The 22,319-nt window shown below is 34.2% G+C and overlaps 1 protein-coding gene across 1 annotated transcript in view; it reads right to left on the minus strand.

Annotated features, from left to right (window-relative positions):
* Window positions 1-2,225: 2,225 nt before the first annotated feature.
* Window positions 2,226-22,319, minus strand: part of SNX16 (sorting nexin 16) — a 34,488-nt gene continuing 14,394 nt past the window's right edge. The window contains exons 4-8 of the mRNA XM_082858392.1: window positions 21,759-21,907; window positions 8,233-8,302; window positions 4,155-4,291; window positions 3,512-3,631; window positions 2,226-2,712 (exon numbers count right to left, since the gene is read on the minus strand). Of these exons, the coding sequence (XP_082714518.1) occupies window positions 2,616-2,712; window positions 3,512-3,631; window positions 4,155-4,291; window positions 8,233-8,302; window positions 21,759-21,907 (573 nt within the window). The 3' untranslated portion in view covers window positions 2,226-2,615. The remainder of the gene's footprint in view (window positions 2,713-3,511; window positions 3,632-4,154; window positions 4,292-8,232; window positions 8,303-21,758; window positions 21,908-22,319) is intronic.

Consider the following 22,319-nt stretch of genomic DNA (forward strand, 5'->3'; position numbering starts at 1 on the left):
AGCAAATTGCAATGGAGTAAAGCTAATTCTATGAAGAATCAAAATGTGGATCAAATACATAGCTCTTTGAAAATCTCCCAGAATATAAAACTTAGATTCCTTTCTCTTTCTAGTTGGGAATACAAACTTGTTTTAACAACATCTAAAACTTCCTCTATTCCTGTAAGTAATACAAATCCATTTCAAAACCAGACTAATTATTCTTAGACCTAAGGCCACTGTTCCCTGCTAATCTCACAGACAGGTGAAGCAGACTACATGATTTATCTGAGGACCATGGTTTTCCAAATAAATGTGCTTTAAATGGTTAATCTAAGTATAGTAGATAGAACACATTCTAAAATGCTGAATTTTATGGTTGTACTTCTTATACATGGACTTAATTTTCAAAAGGTTAAGTTAAAAGATTATCTACAAAATTGTTTCAGTTACGTTCAAATTTTTAATCAATACTGGTTACATTTGAAGTGCACTGCACCTATTTACAAAGACTTAAAATGATCAGTAATATAAAGTGTAAACTTAAAACAAAAATCACAGACTCATTCCACATCTGTGAAATGCAGCAGTTAACTGTAATTAAATTTACAATAATCGTAAGGGATAGGAAGAACATAGAAACTGGAGGAGAAAAATAGTATTCAAGATCTGAACAACACAGCTACTGTTGTACTGAAAAAATAATTTATTAAATGAGTATAATACTGGGAATAAGATGCATTATAAAAGTAAATTCTAAATATAAACAACAGTGGTTTTCCTAATTAACAAGAGTTTTTCTTCACCCATTCAAAGTTTTAAATACAATCTTCTGAAAGGCCAGATTTTGAAAGTGTATGGTTCACTTTAAGACAGACATGTATGTAGCACTATAATATCTGGAATTTATCATCTTGTTTTATTAGACTAAAAATGATAGTAATTTAAATGATTGTTCTTTTTAAACCTTTTAAAGCCTAGAATAATATTTTGAAATGAACAAGTAGACCATTTTATTATACTCTTTCTGTCTCCCTGGACAGCACACACATTTCAAATACAGTTTGTGGAAAATATTGAGATAGAGCATACCTGTCCATTTTGATGAAGACTTTAAAAAATTTTGGTACTTTGGTAAAAAGCAGTCTCCTTTTTAGATCAAAGGTTGACAACAGCCACTGTATCTATTAATCTACATCCGTAGAATTTTAAACAACCACATCTTAATATGTACATCAAGATACTGATAAGCTTTTAGCTAGTGAAAGAAAAAAACGGAGACTGTTATTCTTTCCCCAATAAGTTTCCTTCAGTTTTTAGAAAGCATACGCAGTTCAATATACCAACTGGGATTTCAAAATGCCAGCATGATTACAGTGCTTATTAACAGCAATATGCAAAACAACAGAAATACAAAATAAATAACTTCATACTATAAAAATGAAACAAGGCACTTTCAACAACTATATGCAAAGCTGAGATAAACATTGTTTTCATAACGTGGACTCAAAGACTCTGGGAGACTTCTGTAAAGAGTGAAATAGTGAAGGCACTACATAATGCTTTTTCCTAACTCCACTTACTAAAGAAATTCACCAATTAAACTTGGCACAAAAGAGTTTAATTGTCATAAAGTGCATCACTTGGCTAAATATATTAAGAAGAAAATCAGCATCAATACATTATAGCAACATATTCACATATACAGAAATAAAAATGCAATGCCAGGAGCTGACATAGGAACTTTGTAGGATATATGGCTTTTTCTCTTTTATTTTTTTGTATAACTGCCTATTTGCTTACAATCTATATTTTTTAAAGAGTATGCCTTGATTAGCAAAAAGAGGTAGTGTTCTGACAAAGGCAAACCCACTGATTCTATAGGTAGAGATTTAAGATAAAGATTATGTGGAAAATATACAAGTATAACATATAATACACTGGTACAATATTTATTATAGTATTTTGATATTAGCGAATTTGCTTTTAAAATCAAGGCTATTTTATCACTTTAGCTATGTTATTACAGCTCTTTCAAAGAGTTTTCCTTTGGTACTAGAAAGTTTTCTTCTTTTAAATAGTAACATTCCAAATAAGCAACTTTTATTTAGAGATGATAAACATGTCAACATTTAAAACTCAATTAATCTCTACCACTTATTTAAACCATTAATGAAAATATATCATGTCTGAGACACAAGAAGTATATAACAGACAGCAACATGCAATTTATGTCCACTTAACTAATGTAACTGGTGATTTAAACACACACACACACACACACACACACACACACACACACACACAAAGTGTGCACACCCACGTTAGTCTGGAGCAATATATTGGCAAAACAACAAAATAATTTATGCACAGTATTTAAGGATGTGGGCCTTGATGACAGAACTCCAGATTTTTTTTAGTGTGTTAAATACAAAGTTTGGCTAAAAGACAATGTAAAGCAACAGTGAATATATTTCCTATACCAATAACTTAAATTTTTCTTTATGTAAACTTTATACATGTGCAATCTTGCTGTTTTCTGTAAATGCTTCAGTCTCTTTTTTTCTTTTTAAATATCTGCCACTCTATTCTAAATTTGCAGGAACGTAAAAATGGAAGGAACCACTTGAGATGCATTAGTCGTCTTCTGCATTATATGCCACTTCTGCTACTTCTATGTCTGATGTGGAATTTTCAGGTTCACTAAAACTTGAGCATTGCTTATTATCAGCTCTGCAAAAAAAAGAGAAACACAATGAAGAGACTGGATGCATGCTATTTCACTTCACTATTACCGTAAACATTTTTTAAGTCATGTAAAGAATATTTAAATATTTAATGGAAAAATATTTAATGAAAAGGAACACTTAAATATTCAATCAGAAATTTAATATTTTAAAGTTGTCATTGCCAGATAACACCTTTGGAGATATATTTTTAACTCTTTCAGCTCTCTGAACTACCACTTTTCAATAAAAATCTAGTTTATATTTTTAACTCTCTCAGCTCTCTGAACTACCACTTCTCAATAAAAATCTGGTTTGTAATGACCTTTAACCAACAGAAAATTTGTTCTCGTAATTATAGCTTAACCACTATCACTAATGTATTAATGGTGACCTTGGATTTATATGTAATAAAAATTCTTTGTGTGTTCAAATATACCATCTTTCCATCATTCCTATTAGGTAGACAGGGTGGTTGCTATTACAGTGTCCCATTTTTTGCATGGAAAAGACTGACATTGAGAGAGATTAAAGTAATCTGTCAAGATTACAAAATTAATGAATTAACTGAGTCACAGCCCAGTTAATTCAGACGTATCTTCAAAATAAGTAATGAAATTTATAGGCTGGATGACAAAGATCCATTTTTAGGGACAGCCTAGAATATCTATAGTCTTCCTCTGTTTGCTCATCAGATTCATGATATAATAACATTGAGTTCATAAAAACATGCTCTACAGAGTATTATGACTGTGTCTCTCCAATTATTCAGATGATTAGGCTATAATAAACCAAACATTATATACCTAGATTCTTCATCTAAGACATCTTGATCAACCACAAGTGCAGAGGACTCCACCTTTAGGATCTGTCCACCTTCTGTTCCTGACACGAGCAGTGATTCTTCAGGTTCCAAACATAAGTTCCTAAAGGTAAAGTACAGCAACAAGTTATTTTCTATGAATAAAATAGGTATATATTTATTGTTCTGAATGCATGTAGCTTTAGTAGCCTTCAGCTGTTCTAAGTGTAGTCATATACCTAATAAACTGTTGACTCTGGGTGTCAACAGTGAAATCAGTACTTATGATTAATTTAAAATGATTTTAACATCAATTCGATATATGCTGACAAGAAGGCAAACTCGAACTTTCACATGTGAAAAGCTGGCATAAATGCCTAGAAACAAAGATACTATTTAAATAGGTTAAAATAATGTTTGTCTTGGTGAACAACTAGAGCTTTATTTTCCCGATATTTCCCGTCCTTCAAATTTTCAGGCTTCTAAATAAATAAGCAAACAACAGACAATTTTCCCAATCTACAAGGATGTACACCATGAGTCAAAGACTTTTGGAGTCAGAAATTTCCTAAATTGTAACGTACAAAGGGCATTTAGCCCAGAGTATCGAGCTGAATTAGACTGACAATGCAAGCATCACAACATACCTGATTCTGTTTTCTAGAGTGTCTATAAGAAGTTGCTTCTCACAGAGCAGTTTCTTCAGTGATTCCAACTCTTTTTGTTTTTCAAGTAGTTCTTTTTGAAAACGGTAGTTTGTCTCTTCTAAAGTTTCACAGAAAGCCTTAAAAACAAACAAACAGCAAATAAAAAACACAGGCAGAAAGAGAATAACATTAATTACTCATGCAGTACCTTTCTCAAGGGCATAACTGAAGAGTCAAAGAACATAGTAACCAAAATAATGTGTATACAAACCAGATGATTTGTTCTCCACCCTCATCTTTTTAGGTCTCTGCTACCTTGGTACCTACTGGGCAACTTATAAATAAATACAAGTCCCTTTTCTTGAGAATTATTAAGTAGTAAGCTAGGGTGCCTGAAATGAATATGTGATATCTCTCTAGTGTATAACTGGGAAAAAAATTACTAATAATCACTGTTTTAGCTTCTATTCTCCTTAGCCTGTTTTTGCCCAGTCCTAGATGATTATACTTTAAAGAAAAAAAAATTAAAAAAAGAAAACTGTGGCTATTGATTCCATTTGTATTAGCTCAGAAGACACATCCTATAATAACGATTTCCTTCATAGTGCCTTCAATATTATTTTCCCTTGCTTCTCCTTTTACTATATTCACTCAAAGACATTCTATCCTTTATACCCAGGAAGCTAAACACTATTGAAATAGATTAAAACAAAATCATACTGCCATGAAGAACGATGTCATGAAAAAAATCTGGGTCACTTACCTTGATGAGGCTTTCAGTGTTGCTTTTAATTGTTCCTAGTTATCTATCATTATCTATCATTCCCTGTCTCCTTTGTGATTACGTTAAACCTTCACCCCTGGCAAATCCCCTACAATATGTTACTACTGGTGAGCCCAAGCCCAGCAGATGATCTTTATTCCTATACCAGGAAAAAAAAAAGTTACTCTCCCAGAATCCTAACTACATTTGCATTCCGTTCTTGTCCTCAAGAATATGTGCCTCTTCAAGTTAAGCCCAATCTCCTTTGGAAGCCTGCCCTATCCCATACACTCTCTCTTAAATTTTCAACCTTTCCCTCTCTTTTGGCCCTTAGATTTATTTAATCAAGTTGACTGAAGTTGATTAAGCAAACCTAAAAATCTCTCCACATAAAAACAAAGTCATATCCACCGGTCCCTTGATAGGAGTCTCTCTAGCTACTAACTCATCTTGTTCTTTTCAAAATAAAAAAAGATTTCCAGGAAAAAAGTTTTTATCATCCAAATTTAGCTTCCCCATTCATGGCTAAAATCATTAGGAGTTTTACTCGCTTTTCTCTACTAATTATACCCAGGCAAATGCTAAGAATGACTTCTGTCAAATCCAAAGTACTGTTTTTCTCAACTTCATAGCATGTCACTACTGACTTAAAAAGTAAAAAAAAAAAAAAAAAAAAAAAAAAATTAATGGAATCCTCTTTTATTGTGCTCTGTGAAACTTCCTGGTTCCCCTAATTTTACAGTTACTTCTTAGATTCCTACTTGTTCTTTGCATGTGGGCATTCATCAGTTTTGTCCTTGATTATATATTCTCTTGCTCTATATTTCATCCTTGGGCAATTACTGTTATCACTTCAACTATAACCTATACTATTTGCTATCGACTTCCAATTTTTTTTTCTGTTCATCTCCAGCCCAGACCTTTCCTGAGTACATAGATATCATTCATATGCCTATTGGTCCCCTTCAATTGTATGTACCAATGCAATGGTAAGTCAAAATGCACTCCCAACGGTACATCTGCACTACCACCTCATCATCAAAGCCACCAGGCAAACATCTTAGATCACTGCATTTCGCTACTTTTTATGCCCCAGGTAACCCAGTCTTTTCCACCTTCCCCTTCACCTCCTCCCCCACTGCCTCATCAACATCTCGCTATACTCATCTACTCTCTATACTCATTTCTACTGTGCAGTATAAGGCTAGGTAATGTGATCACTGAAAGAGAAGAGTGCAGAAGCAAACCCTTCCTTTCATGTTCATTTGACTTTTGATAAAGGTGCCAATACAATTCAACACAGGGTACTGACACATTTTAGTATCTATAGAAACTTAAGGTTCTCACTTCACACCTTATACAAAATTAGCTCAGTATGGATGTAATAGTTAAAACTATAAAACTTCTAGAAAAAAAAATAGGAGAAAATCCTTGTGGCCCTGTGTTAGGCAAAGAGTTCTTATGATACAATACCAAAAGCATAAGCCATAAAGGATGTGATAAAATGACCTTCATTATAATTAAAAACATTAGCACTTCAAAAGATACCATTAAGAAGGTAAAAAGACACATACAGACTATGAGAAAATATTTGCAAATCATATATTTGATAAAGGACCTGTATTCAAAATAATGAATTCTTACAAATCAATAAGACAAACAACCCAACTAAAAAAAATAAGCCAAAGGCTCAAACAGACAATTCATCAAAGAAAACATACAAATGGCAAAAAAGCACATGAAAAAGCGATTAACATAAAAATCATTACGGATATACAAATTAAAACTATAATGAAATACCATATCATACCTACAAGAATGGCCATAATCCAACAGACAGATAATATCAAATGTTTGTGAGGACATGGAGAAACTGGAACTCTCTTACACTACTCTTGGGAATGTAAAATGGCATAGCCACTTGGGAAAACTCTTTGTAAGTCTCTTAAAAAAGTTAAACATAATTTACCATATAACTAAACATTCTACTCTTAGGGATCAACCCAAGAGAGATGAAAACATATGTCCACAAAAAACCTCTGAAATTGTTCATAGCAGCATTATTCATAATAACACAAAACTGGAAACAATCCAAATATCCCTCAGCTGGTGACTGGATAAACAAAATGTGGTATATGTGCGCAACAGAAAACCATTCAATAATAAAAGTAATGAAATACTGAGAGAGACTATAACATGGATGATGCTCAAAAACATTATGCTAAGTGAATGAAACTAGATGCAAAGATTATATATACTGTATACTATTGCATATTGTATATATTATGCATTTACAATATTATGCATATTGTATATATGAGATTATATATATATATATAGGCACACATATACACTTATATGCACATATATATATACACACACACAGTATGATTCTATTTATATGAAATATCCAGAAAAGACACATTTGCAGAGACTGAGAGCAGATCAGTAGCTGTCTGGGGGCTGGGAATGTGGAATGGCTGCAAAATGGCTTGTAAAATTTTTTTTGAGGTGATGGAATTTTCTAAAACTGGATTATGGTAATGGAGACACAACTCTACAAATTTAATTAAATTGTACATTTACAATGGAATAGCAAATAGCAAATTTTATGGATGAAAGTTTTACTTCAATAAAGCTGTTTAAAAAAAAGCTATGGCATTCCTCTAACACAAAGAACTGACTCAGTTTAACTGAAAACATTACAAATCTACCAATTAAATCTGTTCCATTTAAACACTATTAAACATTTGGAAGAAAAACTTGCATAAATCCTAGCTAATCTATTATTACCAAATCTGTCTGTGAATCTAGCCAATTGCTTCAAGAAGTAGGCTACTTTAACACGTCAAGTAGTGTAATTTGAGTAGCCTTAAGCTTGAGCTGAATTGATAACAAGACAATAACTTCTACTTCTGAAGATTAGTTTTTTAATTTGATTTTAACTGTAGGTTCTTTACTTTGATACTTAGATGGAAGAAAACTCAGCATGCAAATGTTACTTTTAAATGTAAAATAAATTTCCAAGTAATCTTCTTTTTTCTGAAACGGTATAAATAAAGAGAATAAATGTAGAATTTAATTTTAGGGCTTCATAGACTATAGGGCATGTACGAATTTTTATTTTTTCACTGAATTATGTTCATGTATTTCAATGAAAGAAAGCTTTGACTCAAACATTAAAAGCTTTCTGTGCAAAACTACCATAGTCCGAAATTATAACTTTGCTGTTTGCTGTTCCATTCAAGAAACAATGTAGTTATTGTACGGTATTATTTGTTCCTCTTTTCATGTGATATATAATACAGCACTTACCCTGCTTTCTTCTAGGCTATCAAATGGACCTGGTGGATCATCCAGACAAAGAAATTCTCTCACTGCAAGGCTTTCAAAGGAAAAAAAAAAATTAGCTGGGATACAAATAAGTTTACAAAAGAGAGCAAGATAGCAGAAAGCAAAAGTTACTCTGAAGCTAGCCATAGTGTTTTAAGCAAGTTGGTTCTGCTGATAAATGAAAATAAGCAAGATGGCGTATGCGTTTTCACACAAGTAACAAAATACAAATATAAAACCTATAGAAAATACAAAGATTTTAGGTTATTTCTATGATCTTATGAACATAAAAAGATTGTGAATTTATGTTACATAAAAACTACACGACATAAAACATAAATCAGAAATGGTACAGGAAACCAACGTAAATGGTGAAAAGACAGTATTATTTTCAAAGAAATATTAATTTGAACTAGTCTAAAAACGTCATTATCTTTTTATGAAGAAATACAATTTCTAATTCATACTTCATTTGTTTCTTCTTCAGGAGATGATTCTAAAGTAACTAAAGTATTTACTCTGAAACAAGTTAAAGATTTTTCTTACAATCATGTTTATTATATTAATTCACTTAAATGTTTTCCCTAGAGAATTCAAGAGAAAGAATTCTGATCCTCCCATTTCTGAATTACCATAAAGTTCAAAATAATGAAATAATATGATATTGTTATACTTATACTTTTCAATTACCAGAAACAGGTTAAGAAGGTAGAAACCTGAACTTCCTTGTTACAAAATACTCCTCTTTCTTTTTTTTTTTTTAACATCTTTATTGGGGTATAATTGCTTTACAATGGTGTGTTAGTTTCTGCTTTATAACAAAGTGAATCAGTTATACATATACATATGTTCCCATATCTCTTCCAATACTCCTCTTTCTAAAAAGTAATCTTGGATTGAGGGACAGCTCTATATGTATGTTAAAACAAAAATGTGGAGACTTAAAGGATGATGATGAAGGGGGTGGTGATAAAGAGATACATGGGATCTTTAGTAAAATCATTCCAAAGGAAAAATGAAATAGAGAAGTGGTGTTAAGAAAGTAATCCAGAAGATCCCAAAAATAGAAAAAAGAGGAGCAAGTTTCTGGATTATAAAATCTTGATAATATAGAGAATAAAAAAACATACACTCAGGGAAACTGAGATAAAATTTGAGTATTCATAATCATGAAATAACAGAGATGGAAGGGATCGTAAATGTGATCTAGTTGAACTATCCATAGTATGCTGCTTATATTATCCCTTTTATATGTTCAGCCAAGAATATGTCTAAACACCTCCAGAAATAGGGACTATAACTGCCTCTTAAAATAAACCATCAAAATAAACCATCCTAAGTTTGAATAACACAGAAAACTAGAAAATTATTTCTTCACTGAGCTGGATTTTTCTCCCTGAAGCTTCTATTCATGAGTCTTAGTTTGGCTTTCTGGGGCCCTTCCAGGTAAGTCTAAGTCTTCTTTCACATGATAACCCTAAAAATATGTCAAGAATGTTATGTTTACTCTAACCTTATACCTCTAGCAAGCAATAGTAACACACTAACATTTCCTTTTCTTTTTTCATGTAACAAAATTTAGTGAGTACTTAAAGCCTATATGGTCTTCTGCATTCATGGAGCCAACATTTTTTCCAGTTTTACTGAAATATAATTGACAATTAAAAATTATATATATTTAAGTTATATAACTTGACTCTATATATACATACATTATGAAATATGAAGTACAATCAAACTACTTAACATATCTATCACCTCACATGGTTACCATTTCTAACATTTTCAAAGTACATTACACACACAGGGTTTTCACACACCCTACTTTATTCAATTTCCACAACAATCATGTGAGGTGAGGATAGGCATTATACCTCCATTGTACAAGTGATAATAAAGTTCAGAGAGGTAAAATGACCCACCCAAGGTCATTAGTGCAAGTGGTAGAGCTAGACCTTAAATCTGTCTTCTGAGTATAAATATGTGCCTTTTTCTACCTTTAAACTCTTTTCTCTTATGTTTTGGTTCATTTGGATTCTTTCCCCTTGCTGATCACTTCTTTCTGACCACATTCAATTTCTCTGTATCTTTCTTTAATCAAAGTCTCTAGAATACTGCAGTTGGTCTAACAGTATAGAGAAGAACAGGACCACCACACGTTCTTTTGGTTTAGATATTATACTTTCTATCCACCCACTATGTATATCGGAAAACTATTAGGCAGAATGAGGCACAAGAAATAAACTGATCTTGGGATTGACAGGCCAAAAGTTTGGATGGGGGCTTCCCTGGTGGCGCAGTGGTTGAGAGTCCGCCTGCCGACGCAGGGGACACGGGTTCGTGCCCCGGTCTGGGAAGATCCCACGTGCCGTGGAGCGGCTAGGCCCGTGAGCCATGGCCGCTGAGCCTGCGCATCCAGAGCCTGTGCTCCGCAACGGGAGAGGCCACAGCAGTGAGACGCCTGCGTACAGCAAAAAAAAAAAAAAAAAAAAAAAAAAGTTTGGATGAAACGCTGAGAGAACAGCCTTTAAGGATGAAAAGGAAAGTGCTAAGAAGTTTATGGAAGAGTCTTTTTAATACTTTCAGTGTATGACAACTTAATGTGTGACATTATTTCTTATAAGTTTATACTCAGATTTCCTCATTCTTTAGTAACATTTTTATGTTCACCATTACTCTAATTATTGGAATGCTGCTGCTAGGAAAGAAAAAGGGGGTAAAGGGATATATGTATTTCTTTTTATACCTTTGGTTTAAAGCAGAAATTCAGCCCAAGATCCACAGTGATGTTGACAATGTACCTAGCTGTAGGAAATTTTTTTTAGAGTAGTTATTCCATTTCATTCTCCTTCCCTAAAAATCTTTATGATTTATGGCTCACTAGAGTTCTACGCAAATGAAATCCAATGGATTCCCTAAATTTTTTTTCACTACAGTTCCAAGGTTATATTCCATGCCCTATTTTGTTTAATCTGTAGCATAAGAGTGAAATTTAAAACTGGCACTAGAACTGTGATTGACAAAACACTTTTTTCAGGGGCTCAATACATTTCTTCTGTTTCAATAGGACACAATTGATGGAGGAAGAAAGTTAATACTCTTAAACTGTTTTCCCATCCAAGGAAAGGGACACACAAGAATGTCTGGCAGATGGTAGTGTTTGAGAAAAGAATTTCTTTCTCAAAAATTCAGGTACCTTTTCTCCCCCCCTAGAAAAGGAAGCCATTACCCCTTCTTGCGAATCACTGACTAGAGAACTTTATTTAGATTTGATAAATATTTGACTGCCTATGTGTGCCATGGCTCTGCTCAGTGATTTCTTATATATTATCAATGTATAATTTATCAACAAATCAAGTAAATTCAAATAAAGTATAAGTACCAAAAAGTCTATATTATTAAATGGTCTATGGATTAAATAGAAGTCAATTTAAAAAATTATTATTTATTTACTTGTTCACTGATAGGTTCAATACAACCCCCAATCTCTCTTCTGCATTTGATCTTTAATACTTTTGTTTCCATTTGACCATGATAATGAAGGTAAGAAAAACATCAGAATTAGGAGAGAAACCTATCTAAGAGAAAATCCAACAATTTGGAATTGAAAGGTATGGAAAGACTTTCGTTTATCACGTAGAGTAACTTCTTAGTGTGGTTGGGAAATCTCTATTTTAAAATTGTGATCAGTTGACTTAACTTGCCTGAATATAAGGAAACCAGAGATGGTACCCTTCAGCATTGTTTTCATCAGAGCAAATTTGCCCTATATCTTAAACTCTTCCTTTGAGTCTCTTGAAAAAGTCTCCTTTAAAAGAGTTTTACTGTAATTTTCAAACTTCTTAAAAAACGATTTCATCCAGTGAATCTTCACCTTTTACTTCATAATATACCTTCCTTTTTTTCTTTCATGGGTATGTATTTGTTTACATTCCACAATTTTTTTAAAAAGACCAGTAATTTAATAGCTAAATGAGCTCTTTATCTCAAAATTTATATTAAAAAAAGCTAAAACTAATGCTTACAATTCATTAAAAGGTCTATAAAGAACTAAGTAAAAAAAGTACTAAAAATACTAGCTATTTCTTCTGTCAAAACCAAATTAAGCACAAAAAGTCACTGCATGAAAATATTAATTGAGGGATTTCAGATAGAAATGTTTTATCAGTTACTATTTCTCTTCAGTATTCTCTACCAGTAAAAAGAAAATAACAAAAATATGACATTAAATACAACCCCAAGGATAGGGACTCAGGGATCAAGGTTGGTGACAGTGAGGGTCATGGTGAGGGAGATGGGCTGCTGGGTGTGAAGCTGAAGGGCTCACATTTACCCTCCTGTGCTGGATATGCAGGCAAGGCTGTGGGCCTAGTTTATATCTTGGTTATCTCTCACCTAGTTACTTTTAGTCCACTTGTGTCCCTACATTCAGTTTTATTCCTTCTAATACAAAAATACTTCAAAAGCAAACATTTTATGTCCAACTCAGCTTGAAACCCATCTATGCCTCCTCTAACAAGAGGGAACAAAGCCAAGGTCTTGGCGTTGGCATAAAGCACCTGTGTACATTCAAGCTTTTACTGCCTTTCTTATTTGACACTTCAGCAATAGTACTTCCTCATGCCTATCATGTTGTTGCATACTTGCGGCTATCACCCTGGCCCATCCTTCCCACCTTCAGCTGGCTGACTCAGACTTCACATTCATGACTTAGCTCATCTATTATCTCCTCATAGAATCTTCTCTGACTAAATCCCCCTCCCCTACACTCTACTCGGTTCAGGACTCTTATATGCATTACTACACTACCTTGAAGAGATCCCTTTCATAGGACTTACTACACTGTATTATTAGTATTTTCTGTTTACCAAGCAGTCTGCTTCAACAAAAAGTAGATGACAAGTTCCAGGGCTGTACAGAATCTGAATAAATTAGCATAGCATAGAATAAGTATTCAAAAAATAATGAATTTATTTGTAAGAGCTATGCTAATTGCTCTTAAAAAATTAATGAAACTATTAAGAGTGTCAGAATAAATTTCTATCCACTGTTGTAGATAAATAATACAGCACACTCTCAAATTTGAGATGGAATTTAGTTTTTAATAGATATGCCTACTTTGACGAGGGACTAAGCTTAGGACAGCAACATGTAAGACCAAAAGTCTTAAGAGTTAAAAGAAGGTTAGAATCTGGCTGTTTCTGATGGTACTCCTTCAAGATTTATAAAGAAGCACAATGAAAGGAATAGCATATGAGAAACTTAGAGCTGAAAGTGGATTTTTAGAGAACATTTAGTCCAATTACTTCATTTTCTAATTGGAAACACTAATTAAAATCAGTTAAGTAGGGCTTCCCTGGTGGCGCAGTGGTTAAGAATCCGCCTGCCAATGCAGGGGACACGGGTTCGAGACCTGGTCTGGGAAGATCCCACATGCCACGGAGCAACTAAGCCCATGCACCACAACTACTGAGCCTGCGCTCTAGACCTGCAAGTCACAACTACTGAAGTCGGGGCACTTAGAGCCCGTGCTCCACAACAAGACAAGCCACAGCAATGAGAAGCCCGTGCACCGCAACGAAGAGTAGCCTCTGCTCACCGCAGCTAGAGAAAGCCCGCACGCAGCAATGAAGCCAAAAGTAAATAAATAAAATAAATTAATATATAAAAAATAAATGCATACGTTTAAAAAAATCAGTTAAGTAATTGCCTAAAATTATTTCACTACTAAGCCCAGAAAACTGAATTTTGCATAAGGTCTTTAAGACCTAATTTAATTAGTTAAGAGTTTACGTGGGGCTTCCCTGGTGGCGCAGTGGTTGAGAGTCCGCCTGCCGATGCAGGGGACACGGGTTCGTGCCCCAGTCCGGGAAGGTCCCACATGCCATGGAGCGGCTGGGCCCGTGAGCCATGGCTGCTAAGCCTGCATGTCCGGAGCCTGTGCTCCGCAAAGGGAGAGGCCACAACAGTAAGAGGACCGTGTACCGCAAAAAAAAAAAAAAAAAAAAAAGAGTTTACGTGTATCTGAATACAAAATATTTGCTTTATTACATTAAAAAAGCTGTCCATAACTGAAGGTCCACCAAACTAATATGTTGTGGTAAAAATCATGCAACCAACCTTAGCAATAATGTGTTCATTCTCATGAGCTGTCATTATATAAACTATTGCATATGTAACTGAATTCTTTTATAAAAATACTAACCCAACCTCTCTTGACAGTATCTTCACATATAAAAACAACTTACACATTAATAAAATTTCCTGTGAGATGTGAAAATGTATAAAAAATAGCTTCTTTACATATTTTTGTTCAAAAATTATAGATTTATTGAATTTTACAACTAGAAGAGACTTAAGAAGTCATCTAATCCAATATATCCCATGTAAATAATTCCTTCTTTAATACCACTGATAGTTATTTAGCCTAGTCTCTTCAAATATTGATGCTTAAGGTAAACTCACTTTCTCAAAAGGCAGAACATTTTTATACCAGACAGCTTGAAATGACATGTAGCTCTTTTTTCTCTGAGCTGATGGGGGCTTCCTCTAACTGTTCACTTATTCCTAGTTCTACACGTTAGTCTTGCTATTCAAAATGAGGTCCCTAGGCCGGCAGCATCAGCATCACCTAGAAACCTGTTAGAAATGCAGAATCTCCACTCCAGACCTTGCTAATTCAGGACGTGCATTTGAACGAGACGCACACTATAGCTGGAGAAGCACCGCTTTAAAGCTAAATATCATTTGATTCTTTTCCCCATCACAATCTTTCAAAGACGTGAAGATGGTTATCATGTCCTTCCAAGTACTTTTTTTTTCAAGGGGTAAATTCTCATTTCTTTCAATTGTTTCCTCATGTAAATGTTTGGATACTATATACTACAATATATATTTTTTAAACCATGAACTGCTGTTAATCCAGATCTATCTGCACTTTTTTTCTTTTAACAGATGTAGAATTTAGAACACTGAATTTTGGCATGGGACTCCTTATAGATGAATGTTAATATAAGGAAAAATATGTAATTTTAACCCTTGTATTTTAAAGAATTAAGAAGAAAAATGTGGTAAATCAGGATATATGTGTAGTAATTCTGAAAACAGAGAATAGTAAGATATTTGGTGTGCTGATTAAATGATGTAATTATTTCAAAGTAACACAAACAAGAATAAAACAATAAATAGCTAAATTTTAACTATAACAGATTATGCAATATGAGAACATCCCCCTCTATCCATCTTTACACATGCTTCACCTTGACAAGCTGAGTTACATGCTGTTTCGGGTATTGGACTTGGCCTGCTTGCTTCTGCATTTTCACATAATATTCCCTCTCATTTGGAAAGTCCTTCCTTACTTTCTTTTTGTCGGTTCAAATAGCACTCAGTCTTTAAAACCCAGCTCAAATATCACCCTCTAGGAAGCCTCCTCTAATTCTCCCAGTCAAAAATTCCCTCTCTTCCTCTTCTGAAAGACATCAAGCTCTATCCATTATAGTTCTTTTGGGTGTGTCTTCTTCCTATTCAGTTTTCTTGAATAAAGGATTAGCATCTAATGCACCTTTGTGTAGCTGTAATACCTTATATATAGTAAGACCTAAATAAACATTTATCAAACAAACAAAAACCAATAATAAATCCTTTATCATAAAAATATTAACATTTTTATCTGTTTTCTTACTTTGTATTCTCCAAATGCATCTGAAAATAACATTCTCTTAAAACATTTAAACCAACAATTCTTAACATCCCTTCAGTTCTTATTTCACTTCTGTTTTGTTATAGTTAGAGAAGTTGTAATATTAAGAGCTGCCAGTTGTGTACTGGCAAGCTCTTAGCCCACATGAAGGTTAACAAATAACTGTGTCATGAGCTGCTAAGGAATCAAAATGGAAAGTGAAAGAACTGTAGAAAGAATTAATATCAGATAATTACTTGGCCATATAAAGATAGTAATTTTCTATGCTGCCGTTCCAACTGTGACAGGATGCTAACAGGTATACCAATAGGTAAGGTAAACTCACTGATATTTTAAGTAGTGATTCTTAAATATGTAGTTTCATGTTTTTATAAAGAAGTATTGGGATTTTGTCTTTATCCTTTCCTCCCTTATAAGAATTCATAAGTGGCTGTTTGACAACCTCAGACTTTCTGGATATTTTCTAATTATTTGTCCTCCCACCCATAATCTTAATCTATTGTTCAAGGTTCTCAAACCCCACTCCCTACTTCAGTATTGCTTGATTCACTGCAAACAGGACTGATCTTCCCCTTCTCTGAATTCCTTTTACTTTTATAATCTGTATCATGCCAAGTAGGACTTCATAAACTCCATTATTTTGTTCAAACAGAAGCTTAATTTCTTCAAATGAATTAAGTTCAGTAAGTATATCCTCAGCTTCCTTTTTACCCTTCTTAGTATGACAAAGGGCAAATGCTTAGGATACAGATTAATAACTTTTCCCTCTGCCAAGTCATGTTTTAAACAGTAATTTATTAAGAAACTGCTTAAACTGTGAAATAAAAAATGCTACTCATCACTCGCAAAAAATATAGTACCCTAGAACAAACAAGGTATACAAACCTTATTTAGAGTTCTCTTTAAGTTACCTTACTTGTATTCCTTAAATGTCTGAGATATATGACAAAAATAAGTAAGCAAGTAAATGTGAGGCACAATAGGTTTTCCTGCAACACTTTTTAGAACCTTTAATATTCTAGGAATGTCAAATGAAACCTTTCTCCAACTTACTTGACCAAGAAATCTTTCTGTCCCTGAAACACCTATCTATAAATTGAACATGATTATCACTGTTCTAAGGACTGCAGTTTTAGAAACAGGATCTTGAATGTTTACCATACAGATACAGATCTATTAACAATAATTAAAAAAAAAAAGATACATCTCAACTAAGATACACTTTTAATGTTTAAAAAAATCAAGAAATCACAAGATGAGTTCATCAACGTGGTTCATACTATTTAATATTTCATTGAATAGAAAGAGTATAGTCATTTATAGAATAAATTTGATTTTAATTTACCATATTTGCAATACAGAGACATAAAGGTTTACTGAATAAGGAATAAGAGAAAGGGGATATGATGTTTTGACTTCTTAGCTGTAAAAGTCTTCTTTTATGGTATGGTATAAAATATATTTTCTTCAAAGGCTTTCTCTATGATTTTAGATATTGTTGGTTTTTATTCCTGCTTTGTGTATCTGAATTAACACTAACCTTTTTTTTTTTCTGTTTTCTTTGGAGAAATGTAAAAAATTATAGAAAAGTAGGGAGCATCCATCTTCCCACCATCTAGGCTGGAACACACAGTTGCTAAGTTTTGTCATATTTGTTTCAGTCTCTTTTTCTTATAAATAGTACGACACCAAATATCAACAGTTCTGCCATTCATTCAACAAGTACTTATCGAGCATGGACTCTGTGTTGCATTGTGCTAAGCACTGCACACTGAATGGTGGGTAAACCAGCCACATGACCTACTACTATGTATGCACCTTACAGCCTGGTAGGAGAACACAATCAAACAATCACAGAAATAGTTACAAACTGAGATGTTGTGTAAGTAAAGTACCAAGCAGCCTTTCTCAGCTGGGATTCCATGACAGGATTAAACCCTGCTGACAATGACGTGAGTGACTATTTTCTCATTCTCTTAAGACTGGTACTTAGCTAGTAGCATCCTAGAAGTATGTAATGAGAAGTTAATTCATTACATGCAATGGGTGTCTTAGGGCATTAGGAGCTGACTTTCAGAACCAGTAGAGAAGATACTTTGAGAAAGATCTGACCTAGTTTTTGGTGGTGGTGGTAGGTGAGGGGTTGGTAAAGAGAGCCAGTTACCTAAAAGTCTGTGTTGAAACGTGACTTTTAGGCTGGGGGAGCAAGGGTAGTAGTGCGAAATGTTGCCTTTCTAAGGAATAGCATATTGAAAGGTCCTAAGGGACAAAGGAGCAGGCGACTTCGAAAAATTACAAGACCAAGACGGCTGATGTACAGAGAATGGGGGCAGGGAGGAATAACAAAACATGAAGTTGGAAAGACAAGCAGATGGTCAGGGACCAGAAAGGATGACTTAAACTGCATTACAAAAGATCACTGTGGCTCCAATGGGCTATAGAAATAAAAGTCGATGAGGAAGATGAGTGATGGGAAAGGAGTAATTAAAGTGAGAGAAAACTGCTAGACTAGGTGGTGATGGCAGGAATGGAGAAAAGTAGACAGATTCGAGGAGTGTTTAAAGTATAAAGGCAGGGATGTGTCCAGATGACTTGTGGGTTTTAGGTAGAGGATGATGCTGAATACTGGGGGAAAGGTCAGAGAGTAAGCACTGAAGTCTTTCCTAGGTTTGAGGTTTGTTTGAAGGAGATGTCAAGGAGGCAACTGCAGATGTGAATCTGGAGATGAGAAAGGGGTCTGGCTTACAGTTCCTTTATTAGAGGAAAGTGAGGGGGGATGGGCAGAGATCTTAAGCAGTCACTGAGCTTAGCACACATTAAGAAGCAAGATGTAAAAGCAACTTGGAAAAGAAGAAGTAAAACTGTCACTGTTTGCAGATGACATGATACTATACATAGAGAATCCTAAAGATGCTACCAGAAAACTACTAGAGCTAATCGATGAATTTGGTAAAGTTGCAGGATACAAAATTAATGTACAGAAATCTCTTGCATTTCTATACACTAATGATGAAAAATCTGAATGAAATTATGGAAACACTCCCATTTACCATTGTAACAAAAAGAATAAAATACCTAAGAATAAACCTACCTAGGGAGACAAAAGACAATTTTCTGTATGCAGAAAATTATAAGACACTGCTGAAAGAAATTAAAGATGATACAAACAGAGGGAGAGATATACCATGTTCTTGGACTGGAAGAATCAATATTGTGAAAATGACTATACTACCCAAAGCAATCTACAGACTCAATGCAATCACTATCAAATTACCAATGGCATTTTTTACAGAACTAGAACAAAAAATCTTAAAATTTGTATGGAGACACAAAAGACCCCGAACAGCCAAAGCAGTCTTGAGGGAAAAAAATGAAGCTGGAGGAATCAGACTTCCTGACTTCAGACTATATTACAAAGCTACAGTAATCAAGACAATATGGTACTGGCACAAAAAACAGAAATAGATCAATGGAACAGGATAGAAAGCCCAGAGATAAACCCACGCATCTATGATCAACTAATCTGTGACAAAGGAGGCAAGGATATACAATGGAGAAAAGACAGTCTCTTCAAAAAGTGGTGCTGGGGGCTTCCCTGGTGGTGCAGTGTTTGAGAGTCTGCCTGCCGATGCAGGGGACGTGGGTTCGTGCCCTGGTCCAGGAAGATCCCACACGCCGTGGAGCGGCTGGGGCTGTGAGCCATGGCCATTGAGCCACCGTGTCCGGAGACTGTGCTCCGCAACAGGAGAGGCCACGACAGTGAGAGGCCTGTGTACCGCAAAAAAAAAAAAAAAGTGATGCTGGGAAAATTGGACAGCTACATGTAAGAGAATGAAATTAGAACACTCCCTAACACCATACACAAAAATAAACTCAAAATGGATTAGAGACCTAAATGTAAGACCGGACACTATAAAACTCTTAGAGGAAAACATAGGAAGAACACTCTTGGACATAAATCACAGCAAGATCCTTCTTGATCCACTTCCTAGAGTAATGGAAATAAAAACAAAAATAAAGAAATGGGACCTAATGAAACTTCAAAGCTTTGCACAGCCAAGGAAACCATAAACAAGACGAAAAAACAACCCACAGAATGGGAGAAAATATTTGCAAACGAATCAACGGACAAAGGATTAATCTTCAAAATATATAAACAGCTCATGCAGCTCAATATTAAGAAAAACAAACAACCCAATCCAAAACTGGGCAGAAGACCTAAATAGACATTTCTCCAAAGAAAACATACAGATGGCCAAGAGGCACATGAAAAGCTGCTCAACATCACTAATTATTAGAGAAATGCAAAACAAAACTACAATGAGGTATCACCTCAGACCAGTTAGAATGGGCATCATCAGAAAATCTACAAAAAACAAAAGCTGGAGAGGGTGTGGAGAAAAGGGAACCCTCCTGCACTGTTGGTGGGAATGTAAACTGATACAGACACTATGGAGAACAGTATGGAGGTTCCTTAAAAATCTAAAAATAGAATTACCATATGACCCAGCAATCCCACTACTGGGCATATACCCAGAGAAAACCATAATTCAAAAAGACACATGCACCCCAATGTTCATTGCAGCACTATTTACAATAGCCAGGACATGGTAGCAACCTAAATGATCATCGACAGATGAATGGATAAAGAAGATGTGGTTCCTATATACAATGGAATATTACTCAGCCATAAAAAGGAACAAAATTGGGTCATTTGTAGAGATATGGATGGATCCAGAGACTGTCATACAGAGTAAAATAAGTCAGAAAGAGAAAAACAAATATCATATATTAATGCATATATGTGGAACCTAGAAAAAATGGTACCGATGAACTGGTTTGCAGGGCAGAAATAGACACAGATGTAGAGAACAAATGTAGGGACACCAAGGGGGAAACTGGCGGGGGGCGGGTGGTGGTAGTGGGATGAATTGGGAGATTTAGATTGACATGTATACACTAATAGGTATAAAATGGGTAACTAATAAGAACCTGCTGTATAAAAAAATTAAATTAAATTAAAAAAAAAGAAGCAAGATGTATATGCATAGTACCTGTGTAATATATGGGGATATACATAAAAGAAAGACTAAGAAAAAAAGGTGAAAAAAGTAAGGGCAGTTTTCTTATTTGTTTTCCATTCTTATGTGAAAAATTGCTAAAGATAGTTACAGACACAGGTGTCCATAGAATATGCTATTGCTTCTTTATAAATGCTCTGTAATTTTTTTCAAAATGGTTCTAATTTACCTGATAATGTAAGTTCCAAAATTAAATACCCAGATGATATTAAATCATATAGCAATTTTCTTGTAAATATATTCAGATATAAAAACCCCATATAGGTCCTTTCTTTCCCTTTTTAATGATTTCTGGTATTTTCACTTTACCCTCTGTATAAATTAACCTGACTTCACAATTTTCATATTTTTGCATTACTTTGGAGACATATAAATATTATCATCAAAATTATATGGTGTTATTTAACTAAAAATCTACCAGTATGTGAGCCACTCCGTTTAAATTATTACTAAAATTCTAAAATCAAGTTTATAGCTGGGTGGTTTGAATATATGGCACACTGAATTTTCAACTTTGCTGACTTTTTGGAGGTGTTACTATAAATCAAACACCAAATAATGTCCTTGCTGAAAAAAGGCAAGAAAATTACAGTTAGTGCTTTAATAGAGATAAACACGCCTACCTTATATTTCTGTGCTTGAATATATATGGTCCTAGATTTATTCTTTAATTTAAACCAATTATTGGAATGCATTTATAATCTGTTATTCAATTTGTTACATACCAGTTAGCAATGTCCTTGTGAGCTACTAAATTTTGAAGAAATGCTTGTAATCCTAATTGTCTATCTTCTAAAAAGTCGGCATTGTAATTATCTTTAAACCAGCGTTTTGGTGGAAGTGCTAATCGAAAGCCTGGAAACATCTCTTTTAACTGAAAAAGAAGAAAAAAGAAGATACAATGTTCAACTCAATTATATGAATTCTACAAAATCTATCCTGCTGACTATGTGAAACTATTCACATAACAAGCTTACAATAAAAGAATTAAATTCAGCTATGCTTTTTATGCCTTGGTTGTTTTATTTCTTGATTTCTACCAGTTGTGTATGCATAGGAGTTACAGTTGCTCCCTGTCCCTGCTAACACGTGGCACTGCCTGTCTTTTTAATGTCAGCCATTCCAGTGGGTGTGTAGTAGTATTTCATTGTGGCTTTAATTTACAGTCCTCTCTTGACAAATGGTGTTAAGTATCTTCTCATGTGCTTGGATCTGCATATCTTCTTTGGCGAATTATCTATTTAAATCTTCTGAACCCTCTGCTTTAAAAAAACTGGGTTACTTGT

Source organism: Leucopleurus acutus (genome assembly GCF_964270905.1).
Source record: "Leucopleurus acutus genome assembly, chromosome: 17".
In the NCBI taxonomy this organism is placed as follows: Eukaryota; Metazoa; Chordata; class Mammalia; order Artiodactyla; family Delphinidae; genus Leucopleurus; species Leucopleurus acutus.